Source organism: Pristis pectinata, chromosome 6, assembly GCF_009764475.1.
Source record: "Pristis pectinata isolate sPriPec2 chromosome 6, sPriPec2.1.pri, whole genome shotgun sequence".
NCBI lineage: Eukaryota > Metazoa > Chordata > Chondrichthyes > Rhinopristiformes > Pristidae > Pristis > Pristis pectinata.
In genome coordinates, this window is record NC_067410.1 from 18,156,084 (window position 1) to 18,180,655 (window position 24,572).

A 24,572-nucleotide genomic window follows, 5' to 3' on the forward strand; every position below is an offset into this window, starting at 1 on the left:
AAAATGGGCGGCGCAGACTCGTTGGGCTGGAAGGGCCTGTTACCATGCTGTAAATAAAATTTTAAAAATTTAGATACTTGTTGAATGCCTTGGGGTTTTCCTTAATCCTGCCCACCAAGGCCTTCTCATGTCCCCTTCTGGCTCTCCTAATTTCCTTCTTAAGCTCCTTCCTGTTAGCCTTATACTCTTCCAGATCTCTAACATTACCTAGCTCTCAAAACCTCTTGTAAGCTTTTCTTCTTCTTTTGACTAGATTTATTATAGCTTTTGTACACCACAGTTCCTGTATCCTCTCGTGACTCCCGTCTCATTGGAACATGCCTATGCAGAACTCCGCACAAATATCCCCTGAATATTTGCCACATTTCTTCTGTACTTTTCGCTGAGAACATTTGTTCCCAATTTAAGCTTCCAATTTCCTGCCTGAGAGCCTAATTCCCTTTACTCCAAGTAAATGCCTTTCTAGTCTGTCTCTTCTTATCTCTCTCCAATGCTATTGTAAAGGAGATAGAATTATGATCACTACCTCCAAAATGCTCTCCCACTGAAAGATCTGACACCTGACCAGGTTCATTTCCCAATACCAAATCAAGCACAGCCTCTCCTCTTGTAGGCTTATCTACATATTGTGTCAAGAATCGTTCCTGAACACACTTAACAAACTCCACCCCATCTAAACCCCTCACTGTATGGAGATGCCAATTGATGTTTGGGAAATTAAAATCTCCCATCACAACTCTGTTATTATCACACCTTTCTAGGATCTGCTTCCCTATCTGCTCCTCGGTATCCCTGTTACTATTGGGCAGCCTATAAAAAACACCCAGTTAAGTTATTGACCCTTTCCTGTTCCTAACCTCCATCCACAGAGACTCCGTAGATAGTCTCTCTATGACGTCCACCTTTTCTGCAGCTGTGACACTATCTCTGATCAACAGTGCCACTCCCCCACCTCTTCTGCCTCCCTCCCTGTCCTTTCTGAAACATCTAAAACCCGGCACTTGAAGTAACCATTCCAGTCCCTGAGCCATCCAAGTCTCTGTTATGGCCACCACATTGTAGCTCCAAATATTTATCCAAGCTTTAAGCTCATCCGCCTTGTTCACAATACTCCTTGCGTTAAAATAGACACATCTCAAACCGGTCTGAGCACATCCCTTCTCTATCACCTGCCTATCCTCCCCCTCGTACCTACAAGCTTTCTCTATTTGAGAGCCAAAACACCTCTTCCCCAGTCTCTCCAATTCGATCCCACCCCCCAACAATTCTAGTTTAAACTCCCCCCAGTAGCCTTAGCAAACCTCCCCGCCAGGATATTGGTCCCCCTGGGATTCAAGTGCAACCCATCCTCTTTGTACAGGTCATACCTGCCCCAAAAGAGGCCCCAATGATCCAGAAATATGAATCCCTGCTCCTGACTCCAATCCCTCAGCCACACATTTATCCTCCACCTCATTCTATTCCTATACTCACTGTCGCATGGCACAGGCAGTAATCCTGAAATTACTACCTTTGAGGTCCTGCTTCTCAGCTTCCTTCCCAGCTCCCTATAGTCTTTTTTCAGGACCTCATCCCTTTTCCTACCTATGTCATTGGTACCAATATGTACCATGACCTCTGGCTGTTCTCCCTCCCTCTGCAGGATATCTTGGACACAACCTGAAACATCCCGGACCCTGGCACCTGGGAGGCAAACTACCTTCCGAGTTTCTTTCCTGCGTCCACAGAATCGCCTGTCTGCCCCCCCAAACTATAGAGTCCCCTATCACAAATATTACAAATGTTTCTCAAGATTATTAATTGCCACACGAAAGTTATTTGTTCTGTGTTTTAATATCATTCACAAGCAAATCAGCTCTGGAAAACATTACAAAACCCAAAGTACAAAACAAGGTCTGAATAAAAATAAAGTAACAAGTTTATTGAAAAAGCATAAATCTGAAAAAAATCAGTTTCCAGAACAGACTTTAAATTTGCAAGAACAAAAATAAAATCATGTAAACTAAAGCAACATATATAGTGTCACCACTCTGTCACTGAAGCTCACAGACTAAATCCAGTTTACTCACTTATCCTAAACGCGCCACAATTTCCTTTGCTTGTGGCATGTCAAAAAGCTAGGAAATGGCAAGCAATATTCACATTGAAATAAAGACTTATAAGGAAGGTAAAAAGCCTTATTATTGGAAAATTAACATGGTAGCTTGAAAATAAGGTGGAAATTTTTACCATTCATTTGTCCAAATAAATCATTCCTTTACCTCAGTTCCTTTGTGTGTTGAAGTCTTCCCTTAATTAATTTAGTAGGCCCATTGCCTACATATGTACATGTCAGAGGAATGGTCTGTGACTTCTCAGCTCCAAGTTCTTTGGTTTGCTCTGCTATTGCATTTTCATTGCACGTAAAGAGGCAATAGGGCAGCTGACCAAAAGTATGGCTAAGGAGGTGGATTTTAAGGAGCATTTTAAAAAAGGAAAAAGAGAAAGATGGTCAAGTCGAAGTGGTCAGGCCCAGTCCTGAAATGATGCAGCAAGTAAATTCAAGAGGCTAGAATTGAAGGGAAGTGGAAATGTCAAAGAAGGGCTGGAGGAAGCCACAGATGCAGGGAAAAGAAGAGCCCAGGGGATTTGAAACCAAGGATGAGAAGTTTAGGTTTGAGTCACCAGAGTTACAGATGCTCAACTTCATGGAGGCTGTGTGGTTGGAGGTTGGCCAGGAGTACTTTGAAACAGCCAAGTCTAAGGATAACAAACAAAATGAACGAAGGTCCCTGAAGGAACACAGTTGGTGCTAAGGACCGAAGACCTTTGCTTCAGTCTGGAAACTAGTAGGAAAATACTTCTGCTTACTTGTAATGGATTTTGGAACTACATGGCAGAGACAGGCAAATTTGTTCAACTGGGTAACTTATAAAGACTTTTTTCTGACTATATTTTCCCCCAACTGCTTCTGGCACGTTCATCTGTTTAGATTTTCACCAAAACCTCCCACCACGCACACACCCTAGGTCACCTAGTAGAAAACTATTGCGAAGAATGAAAGCAAACAGAAGGATTTTAGTGTGTAGCTGGTGGTATTTTCACATTCCGGGTTGCACTACGTCGACAAAGGTTGGATTATCATTAGCAGTTCTGGCAGAAATGTATGAAGGATGCCCCATAGTGTGACATAAAGGTTGTTCAGCTATAACAATAGAAGAAAAGTAAATTATTGTTAGCATTGGATGATGGTCAAAATAGGCTGTAAAGTTGCTGTGCTATTTAAGTTTGCATGCAAAAGTGAAAGGATTCAACTTACTCCAAATCCTTCACTGTATATTGAACCAATCAAAGCCTTATTTTAAATCATGCTTTCAGGCCATGTTATCTCATGGAAAATAAGTGTAAACTAAGGACCTGCCCATCCCTTCCCCTGCCCTCATGACCTGCCCATCTATCCCCTACCTCCTTCCCTTTATTCCATGGTGCACTGCCCTCTCCTACCAGATTCCTTCTTCTTCAGCCTTTTGCCTCTTCTACCTATCACCTCTCAGCTTTACATCTCCCCCCTCTCCCACCCTCCTACCTTCCCCCATCACCTGGACTCACCTATCACCTGCCTGCATGTACTCCTCCCCCTCCCTTCTTATTCCAGCTTCTGCCCAGTTCTGATGAAGGGTCTCGACCCGAAATATCGACTGTTTATTTCTCTCCATAGATGCTGCCTGACCTGCTGAGTTCCTCCAGCATTTTGTGTGTGTCTTGCTCCAGATTCCAGCATTTGCAGAATCTCTTGTGTCTCTGAATTTGAGTTTATGTTGGTCCTTGAGGGTTCTTCAGTAGATGTTGAGTGGGGTAGCACCAGACTGCACAAATCCAGACTGGCTCACCAATACCCCAGCCCCTTCCATCTTCAGTAATGGGCTTCCCTGCCCCACCGCCCACAATGGTGGTTGCCACCTTCACTCAATGGGAAGCCGGCATAAGTGTGGGTGAATATTTCAGTGCACTGTCTCTCAGGGTGCCAGAATTTTGTCCACTGCCTGTTGTCCCAGTGCTCCCAAAGACTCCCAAAAGGACACATGCATCCAGCCACAATTAGATTACATGCTAACAGCCATGCCCAGATATATGTTCAGAAGTTAATTCACTCTTATATTTTGCTGAGTAAGTGTGGGAAATTAAGAAGATGCAGAGAGCAGTGGACTCAACCCATGGGCACACCCCTCCCCACTATTGATAGTATCTACATAAGGCTCTGCCTTAAGAAGGCAACATCTATTATCAAAGAGCCCCACCATCTGGGCCATGCCATCTTCTCGCAGCTACCATCGGGCAGGGGGTACAGAAGCCTGAAGTCCCAAACCACCAGGTTCAAGGACAGCTACTTCCCTTCAACCATTTGGTTCTTGAACTAACCTGCACAACCTTAATCAATACCTCAGTATAGCAACAGTTTTATCACTTTGGACTTTTTTTTGTTCTGTGTTCTTTCTTGTAAAAATTGTGTATAATTTTATGTTTAATTGATATTTTTCGAGTGCTGCCTGATGCTATGTGCCTGTGATGCTGCTGCAAGTATTTCATTGCACCTGTGCATACATGTACTCTACATTTCAAATTAGTATTCATTGAAATTCCTCATCTTCTCCCTTTTAATCAACTTTGTGGGGTGTGTTACATTGCTAATAACTTATCAATAGCAGTCACAATATAGGGGAAAAGATGTGGGATTCAGGATATTAAAAAATGTGACTTGGAACCAATACATGAATAAATTCTATATAAACTAATATCTAGGAGGTTTTAAGACTTTCCCCACACAACAAAGCACATTTTTTTATTTGTGGTTTCTCCACTTTGTGAGTAGATCCAAAAAACATCAATGCAGACCTTGTTATGCAAAGTTTATTTACCAGATGCAGCTTCTTGGTATGACGGTGGTTGTCCTTGATTTTGATTTGCCGGTGTATAAGGATTAGAGTAAGGAGCTGCAGTCATAGGCAGGTGTCCAGGAGGTAGATGAGCAGGCACAGGTTGGTACCCCTGGCAGACTGGATACGTCTGGATAGGTTGTGCATAGTTTACTGGCACCACAGTGGTGGCTGATGTGTTCAGAACAGCTTAAGGAACAAGAGGAGATACCAGAGGAGAGCATTGTTAATTAAGCAAAAGGAACTACATCTAATTCAAAGATTTCTAACAATGTTTGTTTACAATATGCAAGCATAATCTTGATTTCTCTCTTAATTAGACATTATGGATAATTTTAAGAGCCATATATTTTACAACATCAGCACATAAGTAAATAGGAACAGGAGTAGACCACTTGACCCCTCAAGCCTACCCTATTCAATACGATCATAGAGTCAAAGTATACTACAGCACAGAAACAGGCCCTTCAGCCCATTTAATCCATGCTGACCAGATCTTCTGCCAAGTCCCATCTTCCTGTACCTGGATCATATCCCTTCAAACCCCTCCCATCCATGTACCTGTCCAAACTTCTCTTAAATGTTATAATTGAACCTGCATCTACCACTTCTGCTGGCAGCTCGTTCCACACTCACACCACCCTCTGAGTGAAGGTTTCCCCTCAGAATTCCCTTAAATATTTCACCTTTCACCCTAAACCTATGACCTCTAATTGTAGTCTCACCCAACCTGAGGGGAAAAAGCCTGCATGCATTTACCCTATCTATACCCCTCATAATTTTGTAAACTTCTATAAGATCTCCCTTCATTCTTCTGTGCTCCAGGGAATAAAGTCCTAATCTAATCAACCTTTCCCTGTAGCTCAGGTCCTCAAGTCCCAGCAACATCCTTGTGAATGTTCTCTGCACTCTTTCAAGCTTATTGATATCTTTCCTGTAGGTAGGGCACACCGTACTCTAAATTCAGCCTCACCAACGTCTTGTACAACTTCAACATAACATCCCAACTCCTGTACTCAATGCCTTGATTTATGAAGGCCAATGTGCAACCTGTGATGCCACTTTCAAGGAATTATGGATCTGTATTCCCAGGTCCCTTTGTTCTACCGCACACCTGAGACCCCTACCATTCACTGTGTCTTACCCTGGTTTGTCCTCCTAAAGTGCAACACCTCACACTTACCTGCATTAAATTCTATCTGCCATTTTACAGCCCATTTTCCTAGCTGGTCAAAATCACGTTGCAAGCTTTGATAGCCTTCCTCGCTGTCCACTACACCTCCAATCTTGGTGTCATCTGCAAATTTGCTGATCCAGTTTACCAAATTATCATCTAAATCATTAATATAGATGATAAACAACAACAGACCCAGCACTGATCCCTGCAGCACACCACTAGTTACAGGCTTCCAGCCAGAGAGACAACCATCTACTACCATTCTCTGGCTTCTCTTGCTAAGCCAACATTGAATCCAATTGACTACTTCGTCCTGGCTGCCAAGTGACTTAACCTTCTGGACCAGTCTCCCATGCGGGACTTTGTCAAAGGCCTTGCTGAAGTCCATGTAGACAATGTCCACTGCCTTTCCCTCATCGACCTTCTTGGTAACCCCCTCAAAAAACTCCATAAGATTGGTTATACATGACCTACCACGCACAAAGCCATGTTGACTACCCCTAATCAGGCCCTGTCTATCCAAATACTTATATATCCTGTCCCTTAGAATACCTTCCAATAATTTCCCCACGACCAATGTCAGGCTCACAGCCCTATAATTTCCTAGTTCATTCTTAGAGCCTTTCTTGAACAATGGGACATTAGCTATCCTCCAGTCCTCTGGCACCTCACCCATGACTAAGGACGTTTTAAATATCTCTGCCAGGGCCCCTGCAATTTCCCACTAGGTCCAAGGGGACACCTTGTCAGGCCCTGGGGATTTATGCACCTTAATTTGCTTAAAGACAGCCAGCACCTCCTCTTCCATAATCCGGAGACGGTCCATGACCTCACTACTCTTTTGCCTCATTTCTATATTCTGTGTCTGTCTCCAGAGTAAATACAGATGCAAAAAAATTTAAAGATCTCCCCCATCTCTTTTGGCTCCATGCATAGATGACCACGCTGATCTTCAAAAGGACCAATTTTGTCCCTTGTTAGCCCTTTGCTCTTAATACAGCTCCAGAAACCCTTGGGATTCTCTTTCACCTTGTCTGCCAGAGCAACCTCATGTCCTCTTTTAGCCCTCCTGATTTCTCTCTTAAGTGTTCTCTTGCATTTCTTATACTCCTCAAGTGCCTCATTTGATCCTAACTGCCTATACCTGATATGCACCAACTTTTTCTGTACCAGGGCCTCAATATCCCTCCATAACTGAAGTTCCCTAAATCTGTTAGCCTTGCCTTTTATTTTAACAGGAATATACAGACTCTGTACTCTCAGTATTTCACTTTTGAAAGCCTCCCATTTATCAAGCATCTCTTCACCGGAAAACAACCTATCCCAATCCACGCCTGCCAGATCCCTTCTGATGCCATCAAAGTTGGCCTTACTCCAATTTAGAATTTCAACCCAAGGACCTTCTCCATGATTATCTTACAACTAATGGAATTATGATCACTGGATCCAAAGTGTTCCCCTCCACACACTTCTGTTACCTGCCCTGTCTCATACCCTAAGAGAAGATCTTCTGTGCCTGTTCTCCGTAGCACTCAGTTCTTCTGAATGTATCTACTTCCATTTTAAATACCTCCAATGGTCTGTACTCCACAACCCCCTCGCATAGCGAATTCTGGAGATTCACCACCCTCTGTGAGAAGAAGTTCTGATGCACGTCAGTTTAAAATGACTTTCCCCTTTCAGGGACATAGAAGTGTTTGAGGACACACTGAGCAATAGCAGAAGGCACTTTATCACTTGATAGGCAGCAAAAACCTCAAACTCTCTACATGAAAAACATTCCTAATCATTTCCTGCAGGCACAGTAGTGTAGCGGTTAGCGTAACGTTGTTACAGCACCAGCGACCCGGGTTCAATTCTAGCCGCTGTCTGTAAAGAGTTTCTACATTCTCCCCGTGTCTGTGTAGGTTTCCCCCAGGTCCTCCGGTTTCTTCTCACATTCCAAAAGGTGTACAGGTTAGGAAGTTGTGGGCATGCTATGTTGGCGACAGAAGCATGGTGACACTTGTGCGCTGCCCCAAAACACTCTACGCAAAAGATGTATTTCACTGTGTTTCGATGTACATGTGACTAATAAAGATATCTTATCTCTTATTCCCATGCAGATTCTGGATATCTGACAATGTGGAGTGCTCCATTACAAGTCCAGGTCTCTTTCAAGAGTTGAGCCTGGCTTGTCAATGTACTTGGAATGAACAAGGTGCCAAGGAAAGGCCTTATATCTCTTTTCCAAATGGAGGTACCTTGCTTGATTCCTTTTATATTGTTAGTTGCCATAAATAAGGGAAATCTGGAAAAAGGTCTTTGAAACTGTGAACAGTGCAGACGTGCAGGCAACTTATTCATGCAAGCATCTGTCCATCAGATCAACAGTTTTAAAAACATTCAAGGGATGTGGGCTTCACAGCAGAGCCAGTATTTGATTGCCCATCCCTAATTGCCCGTGAGAAGGTAGTGGAGTCTATCGTTGGTGGTGACTGACTACCATTGGTGGTGACAGTTTACTGTTGGTGGTCAGCTGCCTACCATTGGTGGTGACTGTAACATTGGTGGTGACTGCCTACCATTGCAGTCCTTGAGATGTTGCTATTAGGGAGGGAGTGGATCACAAAGTATGGAAGTTGCAATATACAAAATTATGAAGAAAACATTTTACACAGAAAATTCTTCTGTGGAAAAGAAGAAGCTAGAAAGGTGTACGATAACCGGATTACAATTGGAGAAACAAAGGACTGCAGATGCTGGAATCTAAATGAAAAAACAAGATGCCACAGGAACTCAGCAGGCCAGGCAGTATCCGTGGAGAAAAATAGATGGTCAACGTTTCAGGTCAGGACCCTTCTTCAGGACTGAAGATAGGAAAAGGGCAAGGCCAATATATGGGGGGGGGGGTGAAATGATTACAATTGGTGAACAATTTCATTCTGCCACTCTAATTTATTCATCCAGTATTTCCCAAATAATCCCAACCTCAGTATCCTGTACACGCTAGGATGGTGAAAGGATCTTCACCTTTACTACACCGATGAATCTATCCTGCCCATGGATTGATCCTTCATCCTTTACTAGTTTCTGTTTCAAGGTATCCATCTCTTGCAGTTAAATTCATAGCAGCTGCCACTAACCATCATTGGAGATGTGGGGGCACATCCCACTGTTACACTGGGACATTCTGAAACCGCTGTCATTTTATTTTTTAATGTAATGTAACTGCATACATCCTAGCAGTAAGTTTGAGAAGGCAATTCCAACAGAAGTTTTTTTCCCCTTGTTTCTTTGTCCACAGGATGTGGGTGTTGCTGGCAAGGCCAGGTTTTATTGTCCATCCCTCATTACTCCTTAGCTGAGTGGCTTGCCAGGGCAATTCAGAGAACAGTTTAGGGTCAACCACACTGGTGTGGCTGGGGTCACAATCAGTCAGACAGGAGAGGGAGAAGGCAAGGGGTTGAGACTTGGGGAGGGGTCAAGGGACACAAAACTTGGGGAGGGAAAAGGGAGTAAAGAATTAGGGAGGGGGCAAGGAAATTGAGATGGGATAGAAGGAAATGACAGGTTCGAGACTCAGAAGGGGATAAGGTATTCCAGACGTGGTGGATGGGATGAGGGCTCAAGTCGTGTGGGGAGGGGATGAGGGGCTTGATACTTGGGAAGGGGATGAAGGCTTCAGACAAATTTCCTTCCTTAAGTTACATCAGTGAACCTGCCGGGTTTTTATGACATCTGAAGTCTTTCCCTCTCTGAACACCGTGACGCTGCTCCCCTGCCCCTGACTCAAGGAAGAAGGCCCCTAACACCTCTCCGAGGGTCCCACCCCACCAGTCACAGCACAGAGCCGATGGGGTCTCCGGCCACCAGCTTGAGCCCTGTCCACCACAGACCTGGCCTGAGTATTACTGATTCTGGAACACACATTAGTCAATTTTGCAGCAGAGTCCATTGACTGAAACAGTTATTGGCACCCTGCTGAAATGCCTGTCCAGTGCACTCTTTGGCAACAGATCTTCTAGGCCAACATATTTATAGAAGATCACAAAGTGTTAAGATTAAACCTTCTTGCTACAGCTTCTTTACAATAGAGCAGCTTATCGTTCCTCCTGGTTGCTAACAGAATCCTCTGCACTGCTTCTATCTGTACTGTGTTGTATTGGTAATGAGATCAAAGAAACAGCAGGTGACACTCGCTATGATCATTTCAGTATTGATGTATCAAGTAGTGACACAACTAACTATTCATCTGGGCCAATCTTCTGGCAGTCTGAAGAGATTTAAGATGACGTGACATTCAAGCGTAAATAATAGGCATATTTCCCTATTGTTGTACAGATCTACATTCTGTACAAAAGCTGGAGCTCATTTGAATCAATTGGATAGCAGCTTAGAGAACTATATTGTTTATAATAGGCTGGTGTAGTTTAGATTATTCCTTTCTGTTATATTCCGGCAACTGGCTAACATACATTGTATCCCAGAGCTTTGTTAGTGTTCATTGGTTCATTGCCTCCTGCAGTTCAGTTTCTGTACATATATCTTGAGTTTTTGAATGTTCCCTCATGGCTGCACCCCACCCCCCCAACTATGACTCAACTCTGGAGTAGCTGGAAGTAATCAATGATGCACGCATGCTGTTGCCACAGTATGATCTTTTCCTCGGGGTCATGTGGAGAGGTGTTGATGTCAGAGACTAGCAAGGAGCACCAGTTTCCCATTTGTTCTGAAGCCACAGGTAAGACTTGAGGCTTTCGGGATGACAGTGTGTCAGAAACAGGAATTTAAGGTTGTCTCCTCCAGATTACAAATATCATAAGACACCAAAACCCTGAAATAAGAGAGGGAAGGGCTGGAAGTGGGCGAGATGAATGGAAACAGTAAATGGATTTTCTAATGGAAGTTCATCATCCTGAAACGTTAACTTTGTTTCTTCCTCTCTGACCTGCCAAGCATTTCCAGCATTTGCTGCCTTTGCTTCTGAAATACATTAAAATTATTGAAGCCTTTGCTATCAAATTGAATCATTCTGATATTTGTTAATTGTTTTTGAATTTTTCTGAATGTGACATAGCTTTTGACAGCTGGAACAGCTATCAATGTTTTTCTAGCTGTTTTGTGGTTAGGGCTGGTTCTGCCTCTCCCCCTCCCCCCAACTAACACAAAACAGCACATGTCATGGAAAGGTCCGTCAGAATGTAGGGTCCTTCTGCGATCAATCTAACTGACTTCTCAGCAAGCTCCCAGACGGGGTGTCATCAATGCAAATGTGATTTTTCTTTGCCGACTGCAAATACAAGGCCATGATCACATTGCTGTTTGTGGTGCTTGCTGTCTGCAAATTGGCTGCTCTTTTTCCTACATCACAGCAGTGACGTCCAAAATACTTCATTAGCTGTAAAGTGCTTTGCTTGATAAACAAAAACATGTTTTCTTCAGAAGAAGCATTCATAAGTTTTCTGAGAAACTGGCCAGGTCCCTTTAAGACTCAACCCTCAACGTTTAGTAACAGTGGAAGGAAGGTATCTGGGTGCAGCCTGTTCATTAACACATGGAAGTGGAGTTGTATCCTACATTATCAAATAACCAAGCTCAAACCTTGAAAGAAAGACACCCACTGGCTGAACAGTGGCTCAAGTCAAGATTTTGTCCTTAACTTCTCTGCAACAGCCATTTTCAGTGGGAGCTGGGCAGATACCCCATTGAATTTTAAGCGACTTTAATCACATTTGTTCCTTTACATCATGCAGTTACTCACTGGAATGGCGTGGTTCAGATCGGCAACAGGCACAGCAACCACAGCAGCAGCAGGACAGGACTGCACCAACCACTATGACAGAAAGGACCACTCCAACTCCAATTAATATCTTTTGACTGATGGAAAACAGAAGGGAAGATGTATTAAAATATGAAAAAAGACTGAAAAGTTGTTGCGGACATTGGGATTGGAAAGGTGTGGGTATGTAAATTCCCATGGTTTTGTTTCTCGGTTGAGAGCAACATTAAGGATAAAGTCCTTGGATTGACCTGTATGACCCTAATCCTACCTCAGCAACGGAACACTACAGACCACCTCTTGCACTCCCATGGACTTGTCTCTGATTGTTTTTTTTTGCACTGATGTCTTGTTTTGCAGTCTTTTCTTTCTCTTCACTGTCTTAAATAATTCATGTATATTTTATGTACAGTTTAGGTTTTGTGTGTTGTCTGAACCTACGTGCTGTGATGCTGCTGCAAGCAAGTTTTTCATTGTACCTGTACCTCACTGTGCACATGACAATAAACTCAACTTAACATGAAGTAAAGGGATGGTTGGTCCAAAGGAACTTAAGACTTAAGCATTGCTGGATGAGCTGCTGTCAGGGAGCTTTTATAATTGACTTGGATGAGCCCTGCTGCTTCATCCTCCTAGGGGTCTTCTCACCGCACATACTGTTGGACCTTCATGTCGTCCTCTGTGTCTGGCTTGCTGGGTTGGGCCCTTCTGCGGGGCAGGACACTGAAGGCAATGATGGTCGTGGAAACTCTCGCTGGATTATGCTGGAGCGCACCTCTAGACAAGTGGTGTACTGGCTCTAGGGGACACATCGCTTCAGAGTGCCTATGGCCTTGGAGAGGATAACTTTTCTTTCCAGCACTTGCCCTATTACAGACCTGTAAGTGAGCTTGAAGAATTTTCTGACCATTTTAAAAGGAAGGCTGCTGATTGGGAAGGGGTGTAACTATGATTTCAACAGGGAGGGACTGGAATATAGGATGAAACTTAATGATACTGTAATCCTTCATTTCAGCTGAACCTTAATATTTCCAGACCAACGGTAAAGGATCAATATTCCCTCTGCAGTAAAGCACCTTCCACAGCAGGAGGATGACTTTATTCGAACAAATGGATTCGTTTTCAACAGCAGGGGGTACTGTCTGAAGGGAATCCTTGCTGTGAGTGTCCATCAAACCCTCCTCAAGCAGAAGGGAAGTAAGTGCTAGAAAGTAGCTGAAGCGCTTTGGGGGCTCATTTGCATTTTTCCTCCTTTCCTCTCTCCCTCTCTTGCACACAGATGGGAAGTGGGGGGAGGAGAAATTGAGGAGCTTTGGATGGGAGCATTGTTGTTTGCCTTCTCTTTCGTGTGTGTGTGTGTGTGTGTGTGTGTGTGTGTGTGTGTGTGTGTGTGTGTGTGTGTGTGTGTGTGTGTGTGTGTGTGTGTGTGTGTGTGTGAGAGAGTGAGATGAGTTAGATGATGGAATTTTAAAAATTATCTCATTCAGCACCTACGAATACACTTGGTTATAACAATATTACACAATATTTTGACAGGAAGCATAGTCATGTAGAGAGAAATGTAGACAAGATCTCAAAATGCCTGGTTTATTAACGTAGATTAATAAAATAGTTAAGTGACAAACGTGAAGAATTTGTATGAATTTCCAGTCTAGCATGTTAAGTTATATGATCTTCGAAGTTATGGGAAATTTTTCTAACCTATTCTGTAAAATGCTTCAGCATATCCTGCATGACGTACAAATGAATACTGAGTTCTTTTTGTTTCTCATTTTCTGCTGGATGTGCCTTGTAACTTTTAAACTGCATGTAGAAATGCTTCATATATTGATGACATTATAAAATGCCTTTGTCGATGTACCGATTTACTTACATCCTAATTATTGATGTTCAGCTTTGTATCTTAGTTGTTAATGTGTTTCAGCATTACATATTAGCGTTATTAAGTAACTAAGGTTTTTTATGAAAAGGAAGTATGTTAAAAGTATTGGGTCAAATCAGTGCAGTTTAGAAGCATTTTCTTGGAATTATTTATGATTGTCCCATATAAAGAGGAACTGAAGGAAATAAGCATGAGAAGAAAAAATACTGGAGAAAATAATGGGAGTGAAAGACCATTAAATAGAGTCATAGAGTCATACAGATGGAAACAGGCCCTTTAGTTCAACTCGTCCATGCCGACTGTGTTGCCCAGCGAGCTCAAAAAAAATCTCAGGATCCAATAACCTGTATCCCAAAGTTTGGAAGGAAGTGGCCATGGAGATAATAGATTTGTCATCTTCCAAAATTGCACAGATTCCAGAATAGTCCCCACAAATTGTAAAGGCGCTAGTATCTGAGAAAGGAGGGAGATAGCCAATGGAGATTACAGACCAGTCAGCCTGACAGCAGTTGGTGATAACAGGGCACTCAGGAAATAATAATAGGATTGGGCAGTAGGCATGGATTTATGAAAGAGAAATTGTGTTTGAATAATCTTTGAGAGTTTTTTGAGGTTGTAATGCGCAGAACTGATGAAGGGGAACTGGTGAATGTGTTCTATTTTGACTTACAGAAGACCTTTGATGAAATCCCACATAAGATGTTATTCAACAAAAGTAGGACATATGGATTTGGTGATAATATACTAGCTTTGACCAAGGATTGGTTCATGTACTTGTTAGGTCTGGAGATGATGTTGGGGAAGTCAAGAATGAGGTGCAAATCTTATGGTTTCAGTCACTTTATTAGATGTTCATTATAGTACAGGTCAGACAGGGTCAGTCTGTACCAGCAAGCAAGGTATGTAAAAAAGTAACAAAGCAACTTCAGCACATGTACTGCAAACTGATCTGAAACGGTTTAGATAAGAAACCTGTTAACAGGTACTGAGTCACACTTCAGCTTTGCAGACAAAGAAACTATAGGAGTATAAAACCAAATGTACTACAAGTTCCTAAAAGTTTACAGACAAACATACAAGCAAGTGTAAAGAAAGCTATAACTACAAGGAAAAACACATTGAGAATAACAAACTGGACCCTAATCCAACATACTGAAAACAGAAAGCCAGAATAAATGGAGCAATACACAAAAAGTGCTGGAGGAACTCAGCAGGTCAGGCAGCATCCATGGAGGGAAATAAACAATCGATGTTTTGAGCTGAGACCCTTCATCAGGACTGGAAAGGAAGAGGGCAGAAGCCAGAATACGAAGTTGGGGGGAAGGCAAGGAGCACACGCAGCCAAGGGATAGGTGAGTTCAGGTGATAGGCAAGTCCCAGGTGAGTGGGGGAAGGTAGGTGGGTGGGGGGGGGGCGGTAAAATGTAATAAACTAAGAGATGGTAGGTAGAAGAGGCAAAGGGGTGAAGAAGAAGGAATTCAGTAGGAGAGGGCAGTGGACCATGGAATAAAGGATGGAGGAGGGGAGAGGAGATGGGCAGGTCATCAAGGTGGGAGTAGGGAGCCACAGGAATAAGGGAAGACAAAGGGGGGGGGGGGAAGAAAAAGAAGGGGTAGAGTTAACAGAAGTTAGAGACTAAATGGTTCTGTCTTGGGAGTCTGTGACTAGTGGAGTGTCACAGGGATTGGCACTGGGAACCCAGACGTTTGCAATCAATTTGAATGAGGTGACCAAGTGTAACATATCCAAGTTTGCTGATGAAACAAAGCTGGGTGCGAATGTGAGTTGTAAGGAGCATGCAGAGGGACTTTGAGGGTTATAGACAGGACAAGCAAATGGCAGATAGAATGTAATGTGGAAAAGTTTGAGGTCATAAACTTTGGTAGAAAAAACAAAGTTTTTGGAACAGTAAGACTTTGAAGAGTGCTGACATTCAGAAGGACCTGGGTGTCCTTGTACATGAATCACTGAGAGTTAATATATTGGTTCAACGAGCAATTGGAAAGGCAGGCAGTTGTTGGCCTTTCTTTCAAGAGGATTGGAGTAAAGATATCTTGTCTTCCTAATGAAATTACATAAGGCCCACTTAAGACCTCAGTTAGATTCCATGTATACATTTGGTCTCCTTTCCTAAGGAAGGATATTCTTGCCATAGTAGGGATATAAGAAAGATTCAATAAATCTTCAAAATGGGAGATGCTACCAAGAGGAGTAGTGTCCCACAGGGATTGGTGCTAGGCCCTCAGCTTTTACAATTGATATATATGATTTGGATGAAGGCATCAAAGGTATAGTGGAAGTGCTAGTAGATAACGTGGTTAAGAAGGTACATGGAATACTGGCCTTCATTAATTGGGGCACTGAATACAAGAGCAGGGAGGTTAAGCTCCAACTTTATAAAACATTGGTCAGGCATCAGCTAGAGTACTGTGTGCAGTCACCACACTATGGGAAAGATGTGATAATGCTGGAGAGAGTGCAGAGGAGTTTCACGAGGATGTTGCCTGGGATGGAGCATTTTGGTTACGAGGAGAGACTGGGGAGACGAGGCCGGTTTTCCCTGGAACAGAGGAAGTTAAGAGGGGATATATTTGAGGTCTATAAAATTATGAGAGTTATAGGTTAGGGTAGACTGCATGAAACTTTTCCACATATCAGAAGTAGAAAAAAATCTCAAGGACATAGATTTAGGATAAGGAGTAAGAGAGTTAGAGGGCATATGAGTGTTAGAGATTATTCTGGAGTTATGAAATTATATGGATAGCAAATATTGATTAAAATGAGAACCAGTCTTCAGCAAATAAAACCTATTCACAATTCAACTTCCACTAGTATTTTAAGGCCATCAAAGCCAATCATTGGGTGTGGGACATTCTGATTCTGTACCATTGTAACTATGCAGGGGAAGACAATAGATGAATGTTCATGTTAATTGGCATTCATTGAAACCTTCATGATGAGATCAAGGAAGCCATTTAGTGGCCATCTCCTGTATGAACACATTGTTAAAGGCATATTATTAATTCCAAGTCATTTAGAATTTGAGAATAATTAACATTTAGGTGGCTTGCAAGGCGACTGGGAACAGGATTGACCACCTGTAGGGAGAATGGTAAGGTATAACATACGGAGGTCATATTAGAGGGCAATAGCTTGTAACGTTTCATATCATACCTTTGGTAATTTCATGTAACTTCAGGTGTAATATCATCTGTAGTGATTTTATTTACATTATTCTCTTTGTGGTGTGACATTTGGTTGGGTTTAAATAAACTATTTGAAAGAGCTCTGAGTTGTGTTGCTTTGTGAGCCTTATCTGATTTTCCTCACCTGGACCAATTCAGACCAGACTCAGAGAGAAAAAAAATCGAAGTATGTCAAACTACCTAGTCATAATGTATTTCTAATCTAATTCTAATACTTTCAAGATTATGTCCAATTCACTGAAACTCATAAAACTCATTTAACTCATAAAACATGAGGAAAACACCTAAAATCAGACGAGGATTCAAACCCTACATTTGATTAGTACTTACATGGGGTTGTTCTCTCTGCAGTTCACTCCACTGAAACTGAAGGTGCATTCTATGTTGTTAATTGCATCTAACAAAGTAAAGTAGAGATGAAGAGAGATCTCAAATCTAATCAAATTGATCTTAAGCAACAATCACTATTATAAAACCAGCAATTTGCAGCCAAGCTGAGTCAGATCATTCTAGCTTTAAGCCTGAGGTTCTAGTGCAGTGCTAGGGAGGTGCTGAACTCCCAGAGTTGCAGTTTTATGGATATAGAGTCATATAGCATGGAAATAGGTTCTTTGGCCTGACTGGTCCATGCTGACCAAAGTGCCCCATGCAAGCTAGTCCCGTTTGCCAGCGTTTGGCCTATAACCTTCTAAACCTTTCCATTCTATGTACATGTCCAACTGGCTTTTAAAAGTTTTTATTGTACCCACCTCAACCACTTCCTCTGGCAGCTCATTCCACATGGATACCACCCTTTGTGTAAAAAAAAAAGTTGCGCCTCATGTTCTTCTTAAATCTTTCACCTCTCACTTTAAACCTATGCCCTCCAGTTCTTGATTCCCCAACTCTGGGAAAAAGACTGAATGCATTCACCCTATCCATGCACCTCCTAATTTGGAGTTCTGGCTGCTCATTCTGATTGACAAATGAGATCCCATGGAACTACTTTGAAGAAATGCTGGGGACTTATCCTTGCTGTCCTGCTCAATGTTTAACCCTCAATTTACATCACAAAACTCAGATTATCAGGCCATTATCACATTGCTGTTTGTGGTAGCTTGCTCTATGCAAATTAGCAGTTGCCTTTTATACATTGCAACTGTGACTACTGCTTCACAGAGACACAAGAGGTTCTGCAGATGCTGGAATCTGGACCAAAACACACAAAGTGCTGGAGGAACTCAGCAGGTCAGGCAGCATCTATGGAGGGAAATGAACAGCCGACTCCTGATGAAGGGTCTCGACCCGAAACAGCGACTGTTTATATTTTCCTCCATAGATGCTGCCTGACCTGCTGAGTTCCTTCAGCACTTTGTGTGTGATTACTGCTTCATCGGGTGAATGTTTCAGGATGACTTTCGCCTGTGAAGGGCACCAATTAAATGCAAACCTTTGATTAGTACACCCAGGGTTCAGTTTATTCATTGGAAATATTTTTTGCAACATATTGCAGAGTAAATTATGATGTAGGTGGAGTGATAGGCCAGTAACATACAGGCTGGTTAATCTTTATATATGATCTTATGTAGAAAGCTCAGTTACAGTCTAATTTTTGGATGTCCGACGCTGATGAAGGGTCCCAGGTCATTCATGTCATTAGTTTTATGGGGCTGAGTTTGAACCACATCTTTCCAGCAGAAAGCTTCCAGTCATAATTGGCACCACTGATGGGCCTGCCAGTCTCTCAGCTAAGGTTCTGAAAAAGTGTCTCAGACCTGAAATGTTGACTCTGTTTCTCTTTCCACAGATGCTGCCTGACCAGCATTGTTTCCAGCATTGTCTGTTTTTATTTCAGATTGAGGCTTCTGGCAAACTGTGTGACATACATCAACCTACTTACTCCCTACTCTACTCTACTCCCTATACACTCACGACTGTGTGGCCAGATTCTGCTCTAACTCCATCTACAAGTTTGCAGATGATACCACCGTTGTAGGCCGTATCTCAAACAGCGATGAATCGGAGTACAGGAAGGAGATAGAGAGCTTAGTGGAATGGTGTCATGACAACCACCTTTCCCTCAATGTCAACAAAAGAGCTGGTCATTGACTTCAGGAACGGGGGCAGTGTACATGCACCTGTCTACATCAACGGCGCTGAGGTCGAGAGGGTTGAGAGCTCAAGCTCCTGGGAGTGAACATCACCAACAGCCTGTCCTGGTCAAATCACGTAGATGCCACGGCCAAGACAACTCACCAGCGCCTCTACTTCCTCAGGAGGCTAAAGAAATTTGGTTTGTCCCCTTTGACTATCACCAACTTTTACCGATGCACCATAGAAAGCATCCGATCTGGATGTATCACGGCTTGGTACGGCAACTGCTCTGCCCAGGACTGCAAGAAGCTGCAGAAAGTTATGGACACAGCCCAGCACATCATGGATACCAGTCTCCCCTCCTTGGACTCTTGTCTTTACCTCTCGTTGTCTTGGTGTAGCAGCCAGCATAATCAAAGACCCCACCCACCCGGGACATTCTCTCTTCTCTCCTCTTCCATCGGGTAGAAGATACAGGTGCCTGATGGCACGTACCAGCAGACTTAAGGATAGCTTCTACCCCACTGTGATAAGACTATTGAATGGTTCCCTTATACAATGAGACGGACCATGACCTCACGACCTACCTTGTTGTGACCTTGCACCTTATTGCACTGCACTTTCTCTGTAGCTGTGACACTTTACTCTGTACTGCTACTGTTTTTACCTGTACTACATCAATGCACTTTCTACTAACTCAATGTAAATGCACCGTGTAATGAATTAACCTGTACAATCGGTTTGTAAGACAAGCTTTTCACTGTACCGCGATACAAGTGACAATAATAAATCAATACCAATACCGACCTTTGGCAAGGGGTGGTGGCAGGGTGGGGGACAGCATGTAACTGGCTCCTGCAGTAGTGATGATACTTGATCCTCTCAGCAACTGAGCAAGTTTCTAAGCAGTGTCCCTTTTTTCAGTTAGGAATGGTCTCCCGAAAAGTACACAGTTGAGAAACATTGCCAAAGTTTTCTGTGTCAGTCATCTGGTGGGGGGGGGTGGGGAGTGGGATAGTCTAAAAATGTGAAACGATGAATCATGTGGCCGGCTTCTTTTAAACCACATTAATATCTCCCTCCACACTCTCAACACTGTATTCTTCCCTGAAGCCACAACCCTGATTTTCCCCTAGAAGCCCTTCCTAAATCCTCCTTCCAATCCAGGTCCTGTACCGGGAATACCCTATCCACACTGAACCACAGATTCTGTTCCTGCTTGAGCTCTTACTCAGTCAACGCCTCTAATGCTGGTAGAGCTGCTGTCTCACAGCTCCAGTGACCCAGGTTCAATCCTGACCTCCAGTGTTGTCCATGTGGAGTTTGCACATTCTGCCTGTAACTGCATGGGTTTCCTCTGGGTGCTCTGGTTTATTCCCACAACCCAAATTCATGCCAGTTGGTAGGTCAATTGGCCACTGTAAATTGCTGCTAGTGTGTGGCTGTGTAGTAGAATCTGGGGAGAGTTGACGGGAATGTGGGTAGAATAAAAAATAGGAACAAAAGCAGAAAATGCTGGAAATACTCAGCAGGTCAGGCTGCATTCTCTGGGATGACAAAGTGAATTAACGTTTCAGTTCGAAGACTCAGAATAAAATAGGATTCGTGTAAAGAGATGCTTGATGCTGGTGATCGGAGGGTGGGGGGTGGTGATCGGTGGCTGGTCCTATAAGGGTATCAGTACCCATCAGATCTGGAGAAGATCATGGTTGAGTGTGAGTGCCAGGTGGACTGAGAGAGACATAGGTAGGCAGTGTAAAGGAAGTGGAAGTAGGCACCTAATAATGCGGGAAATGTGATTTTGAAATCCAAACCAGACGTTGAACAGGATATGGAAATTATGGTTGTTCTCAAGTTAGCCACAGAAAGGAGAGTGCAATAAGGTTTGAGAAAAGTCAAAACAATGGAACATAAGAAATAGGAGCAGGAGAAGGCCATCTGGCCCGTCAAATCTGCTCTGCCATTCAATAAAATCATGGCTGATCTGGCCGTGGACTCAGATCCACCTACCTGCCTTTTCCCCATAACCCTTAATTCCCCTACTATGCAAAAATCTATCCAACTGTGTCTTAGATATATTTAAAGAGGTAGCTTCTACTGCTTCCCTGGGCAGAATAGGACAAAATCCCTTCTCCCCCCCATTACCTATATTCACTCCCCTCCCCATCTGGTTCTATCTGCCCATAATGCCTACCTTATCTGGTTCCATTTATCACCTTCAGCCTCCGTCTCTACCATCTCATCTCCCCTCTCCCCACTGGTTCCTCCTGCCTATTTTTCTTTCCTTACCTGTTTCTACCTGTTCTCAGTAGTTTCCAGTATAATTTATGTACAATTTATATTCTGTGCGTTGCCTGTACCTATGTGCTTGTCATGCTGCTGAAAGTAAGTTTTTCATTGTAGCGGTACCTCACCATACTTGTGCATGTGGCAATAAATTTGACTTGACTTGCCTATCACCCACCTTTGTCTCAAAACTCCACCCCCATCCTCCCCCCACACACCTGGCACATCTGTCCATCAGCTTCCACCTCACCTGGTTCCACCTACCAGCCCCTGTCTCACCCCTCTATTACCTCTCTATACTGGCTACCTTCCCTCTAAATTCTCAGTCCTGATGCATGGTCTCATCCCGAATGTTCAACCTCCTCTTTGCCTCCACAGATGCTGCATGATCCACTGAACTTCTTTAGCAGTTTGTTTCCTGCTCCTGTTTCCAGCATCTGCAGTTTCTTGTGTTTCCAAAAACATAACCCTGTTCTTTTAGGGGATTTTGCTGACTATCCCTGTAGGCTCTAATTTTAAGTCTAATCATGACTTTGCAAAAGATCTGCCCTTTGGAACAGTGGTTGGGCAAATACAATGTTTTCATGCCTTGATGATCTATGCAGAGAAGTGGCAGGATCTGAATTTTCCTGCAAATTTCCAAACATTGTCGAGAATGGAGATGCTTATTAGGCCAGAGGGTAAAGCTGGAAACACAGCCCTCTCCATTGGGATTCAATCGTTAGTCTGGAAAACAGGTACATTATAGGGACTTTGATGGGTAAGTCTGAAAATGCTCTTTTGCTACTGATTTTAAAACCATCCCAAGACTCTGGAGCAATTCCTTTCTCTTTACAGGAGTGTTGCAAGGACTGGGGAAATTTTAGCTGTTTAGAAGGATTTACAAACTGGTGGGGGGGGTGAGTTGGAACAAAGGAGGCTGAGGGTGGATGTAATTGAGGTGGAAAAAATTAATGAAGCATCTACGTGGAGTAAATAAGAAGAATCTATTTCCCGTTGCGGGTCAGGTGGCATAGAATTAAAATAATTGTAACAGTCTGGAGATCTCTGCCTGAAGGGGTCATGGATGCAGAAACCCTCATCATATTTTACAAACTAGTCGGTTGTATAGTTGAGAAATTATGACCTGCAGGACTATAGTTAATTGCATTAGGCTGGGTAGCTCTTTTTTGACTGGGATAGACATAATGGGCTGAATGCATCATTAATTGTCTCAGCTTTGCATATGTAAAGTAAATATTAACACCTGCTTAAGCCATGGAAAAGACATCATCCCCTGTTTGCTCCTGCCCACATTTTCATCCAGAACCTCACATCTGCTTCCTTTCTGCCATTTTAGGGTCTAAAAAGGCTTTTAGTACCCAGAACCTGCCCGCGACATTGCCAGTCACTAACTCCAGGAGCACAATTACGTGGGAAATTTCAATTTTACTGTATTTGTTGATGCTAAAAAAAAAGGCTCCCAAACGGAATCCTGATTTTTGTAGGAATGGAATAATGTGCCACATTGGACCTCATTAAGCCACACTCTAAAAAGTTTGCGTGGATTTAATATTTTAACAAACAAATTTGAAATGAGGGGTTAGTATATAAAAAGATACTAAGTTGTTGATTACATTTGCGGTTTGGGACAGTCAGAGGAGGAGTGTGACGATTTTTGAAACCTCAATAGCAGCTGAGGATGGAAAAATGCCAATCACTTTGATGTAAACTTTATCATAACTTGTGCGAAAGGTTACGAGTAGAGATCTGACCTCCTCAGGGCAGACTCTGTGAGTTTAAGCCACAGGCAAGTTAGATGAAAAAACGTTCACATACGAAGTGATTCTAACTAATAAGTCCCCTAAGGAAAAGGAACCAAATCAAGGGATAAATTTGTATTCTACAAATTAATTCAGAAAGTTTAAAGTCTCTCATAATTTGTATTCTACAAATTAATTCAGAAAGTTTAAAGTCTCATAATTAATTCAGAAAGTTTAAAGCAATTTTGTTTTGTAAAACCGTTGTACCTTTGCCAACACAGATTTAACAATTGAATTAATTAACTAGACTAGTACTGAGCTACCCAGCACAACTCAATTTTACTCTCAGTTGCAACATTATTTCAGAAAATCAGAGGAAGGTTGTTTGATTCTTTAAAGAATTGTATTGAACCTACTCTAGAACTATTACTAAGTGGCCGAACATCGCGTTTGTAGAATTTGCACAAAAATAAAATTCCACAATTTTGCAACAATTGCCCCGTAAATGCTCCAATATATTTCTTAAGTTAGGAATAAAATTTATTTCCAAACTTACCAGAAGACTGAATTGCCAGGCAAACAATCAGCAAACATGTGGTCTGCAAGCCCATCATTTCTATTGAGATTCAAGACTTTTTCTTTCAAGTTTATGCCTTGTGCTTCAGACCTCAGTTAAAACGTGTTCCTCCTTGTGTACTCAGAAGAGCAGAATGAGGAAGTTACTATGGCCAATGCACGCTACTATGAGTTACAGTTTGGTAGGGAAATTGTTTATGACAGAATCATGTTGGAAAACTGGTACAGTGCCCTCGTCCGTTTAATGATGAAAACGACAGTCATAAAACAGCTTTTGCTCCCCTGCTGGAGATTGTTTAACTTGTATATATAACTCAACGTTTGGATAGTTAATAAAACTATAAGTGATGCATCACTAACTAGATCAAAAGTTAACTAGATCAAAAGCTCCCAGAAAGTAACTACGCAGGTTGATAGGGTGGTAAAGAAGGTGTATGGCAAACTTGCCTTTATTAGTTGAGGAACTGAGTCCAAGAGTCAGGAAGTTATGTTGCAGCTTTATAAAACACTAGTTAGGCTGCATCTGGAGTGTTGCATTCAGTTCTGGTCGCCCCATTACAGGAAGGATGTGGACGCTTTGGAAAGGGTGCAGAAGAGGTTAACTAGGATGCTGCCTAGAGTAAAGAGCATTGATATAAGGAGAGGTTGGAAACTTGCGTTGTTTTCTCCGGAGTGGCAGAGGCTGAGGGCAGATCTGATAGAGGTTTATAAGATTATGAGAGGCAGAGGTAGAATAGACAGCCAGTATCTTTTTCCCAGGGTTGAAATGTCTAATATCAGAGGACATACACTTAAGGTGAGAGGGGGTAAGTTCAGAGGAGATGTGCGGGGCAAGTTTTTTACACAGAGAGCGGTGGGTGCCTGGAATGTGCTGCCTGGGGTGGTAGCGGAGGCAAATATGATAGGGGCGTTCAAGAGGCTCTTAGATAGGCACATGAATGTGCAGGTAGTGGAGG

At 42.7% G+C, this 24,572-nt stretch overlaps 1 protein-coding gene across 2 annotated transcripts; it reads right to left on the bottom strand.

Annotated features, from left to right (window-relative positions):
• Positions 1 to 1,814: 1,814 nt before the first annotated feature.
• Positions 1,815 to 23,785, bottom strand: LOC127571559 (protein shisa-5-like). Of its 2 annotated transcripts, XM_052018045.1 has the most exons (5): positions 23,597 to 23,785; positions 17,270 to 17,336; positions 11,834 to 11,949; positions 4,896 to 5,102; positions 1,815 to 3,184 (listed from the first exon to the last, which is right to left on the bottom strand). In XM_052018045.1, exons 1-5 carry the CDS (start codon positions 23,652 to 23,654, stop codon positions 3,081 to 3,083), a joined length of 552 nt encoding a protein of 183 aa, XP_051874005.1. In that variant the 5' UTR covers positions 23,655 to 23,785; the 3' UTR covers positions 1,815 to 3,080. The 2 variants fall into 2 exon arrangements, with proteins under 2 accessions (XP_051874005.1, XP_051874006.1); XM_052018046.1 differs by lacking the exon at positions 17,270 to 17,336 and having other exon boundaries at positions 23,597 to 23,764.
• Between the last annotated feature and the right edge of the window lie 787 nt (positions 23,786 to 24,572).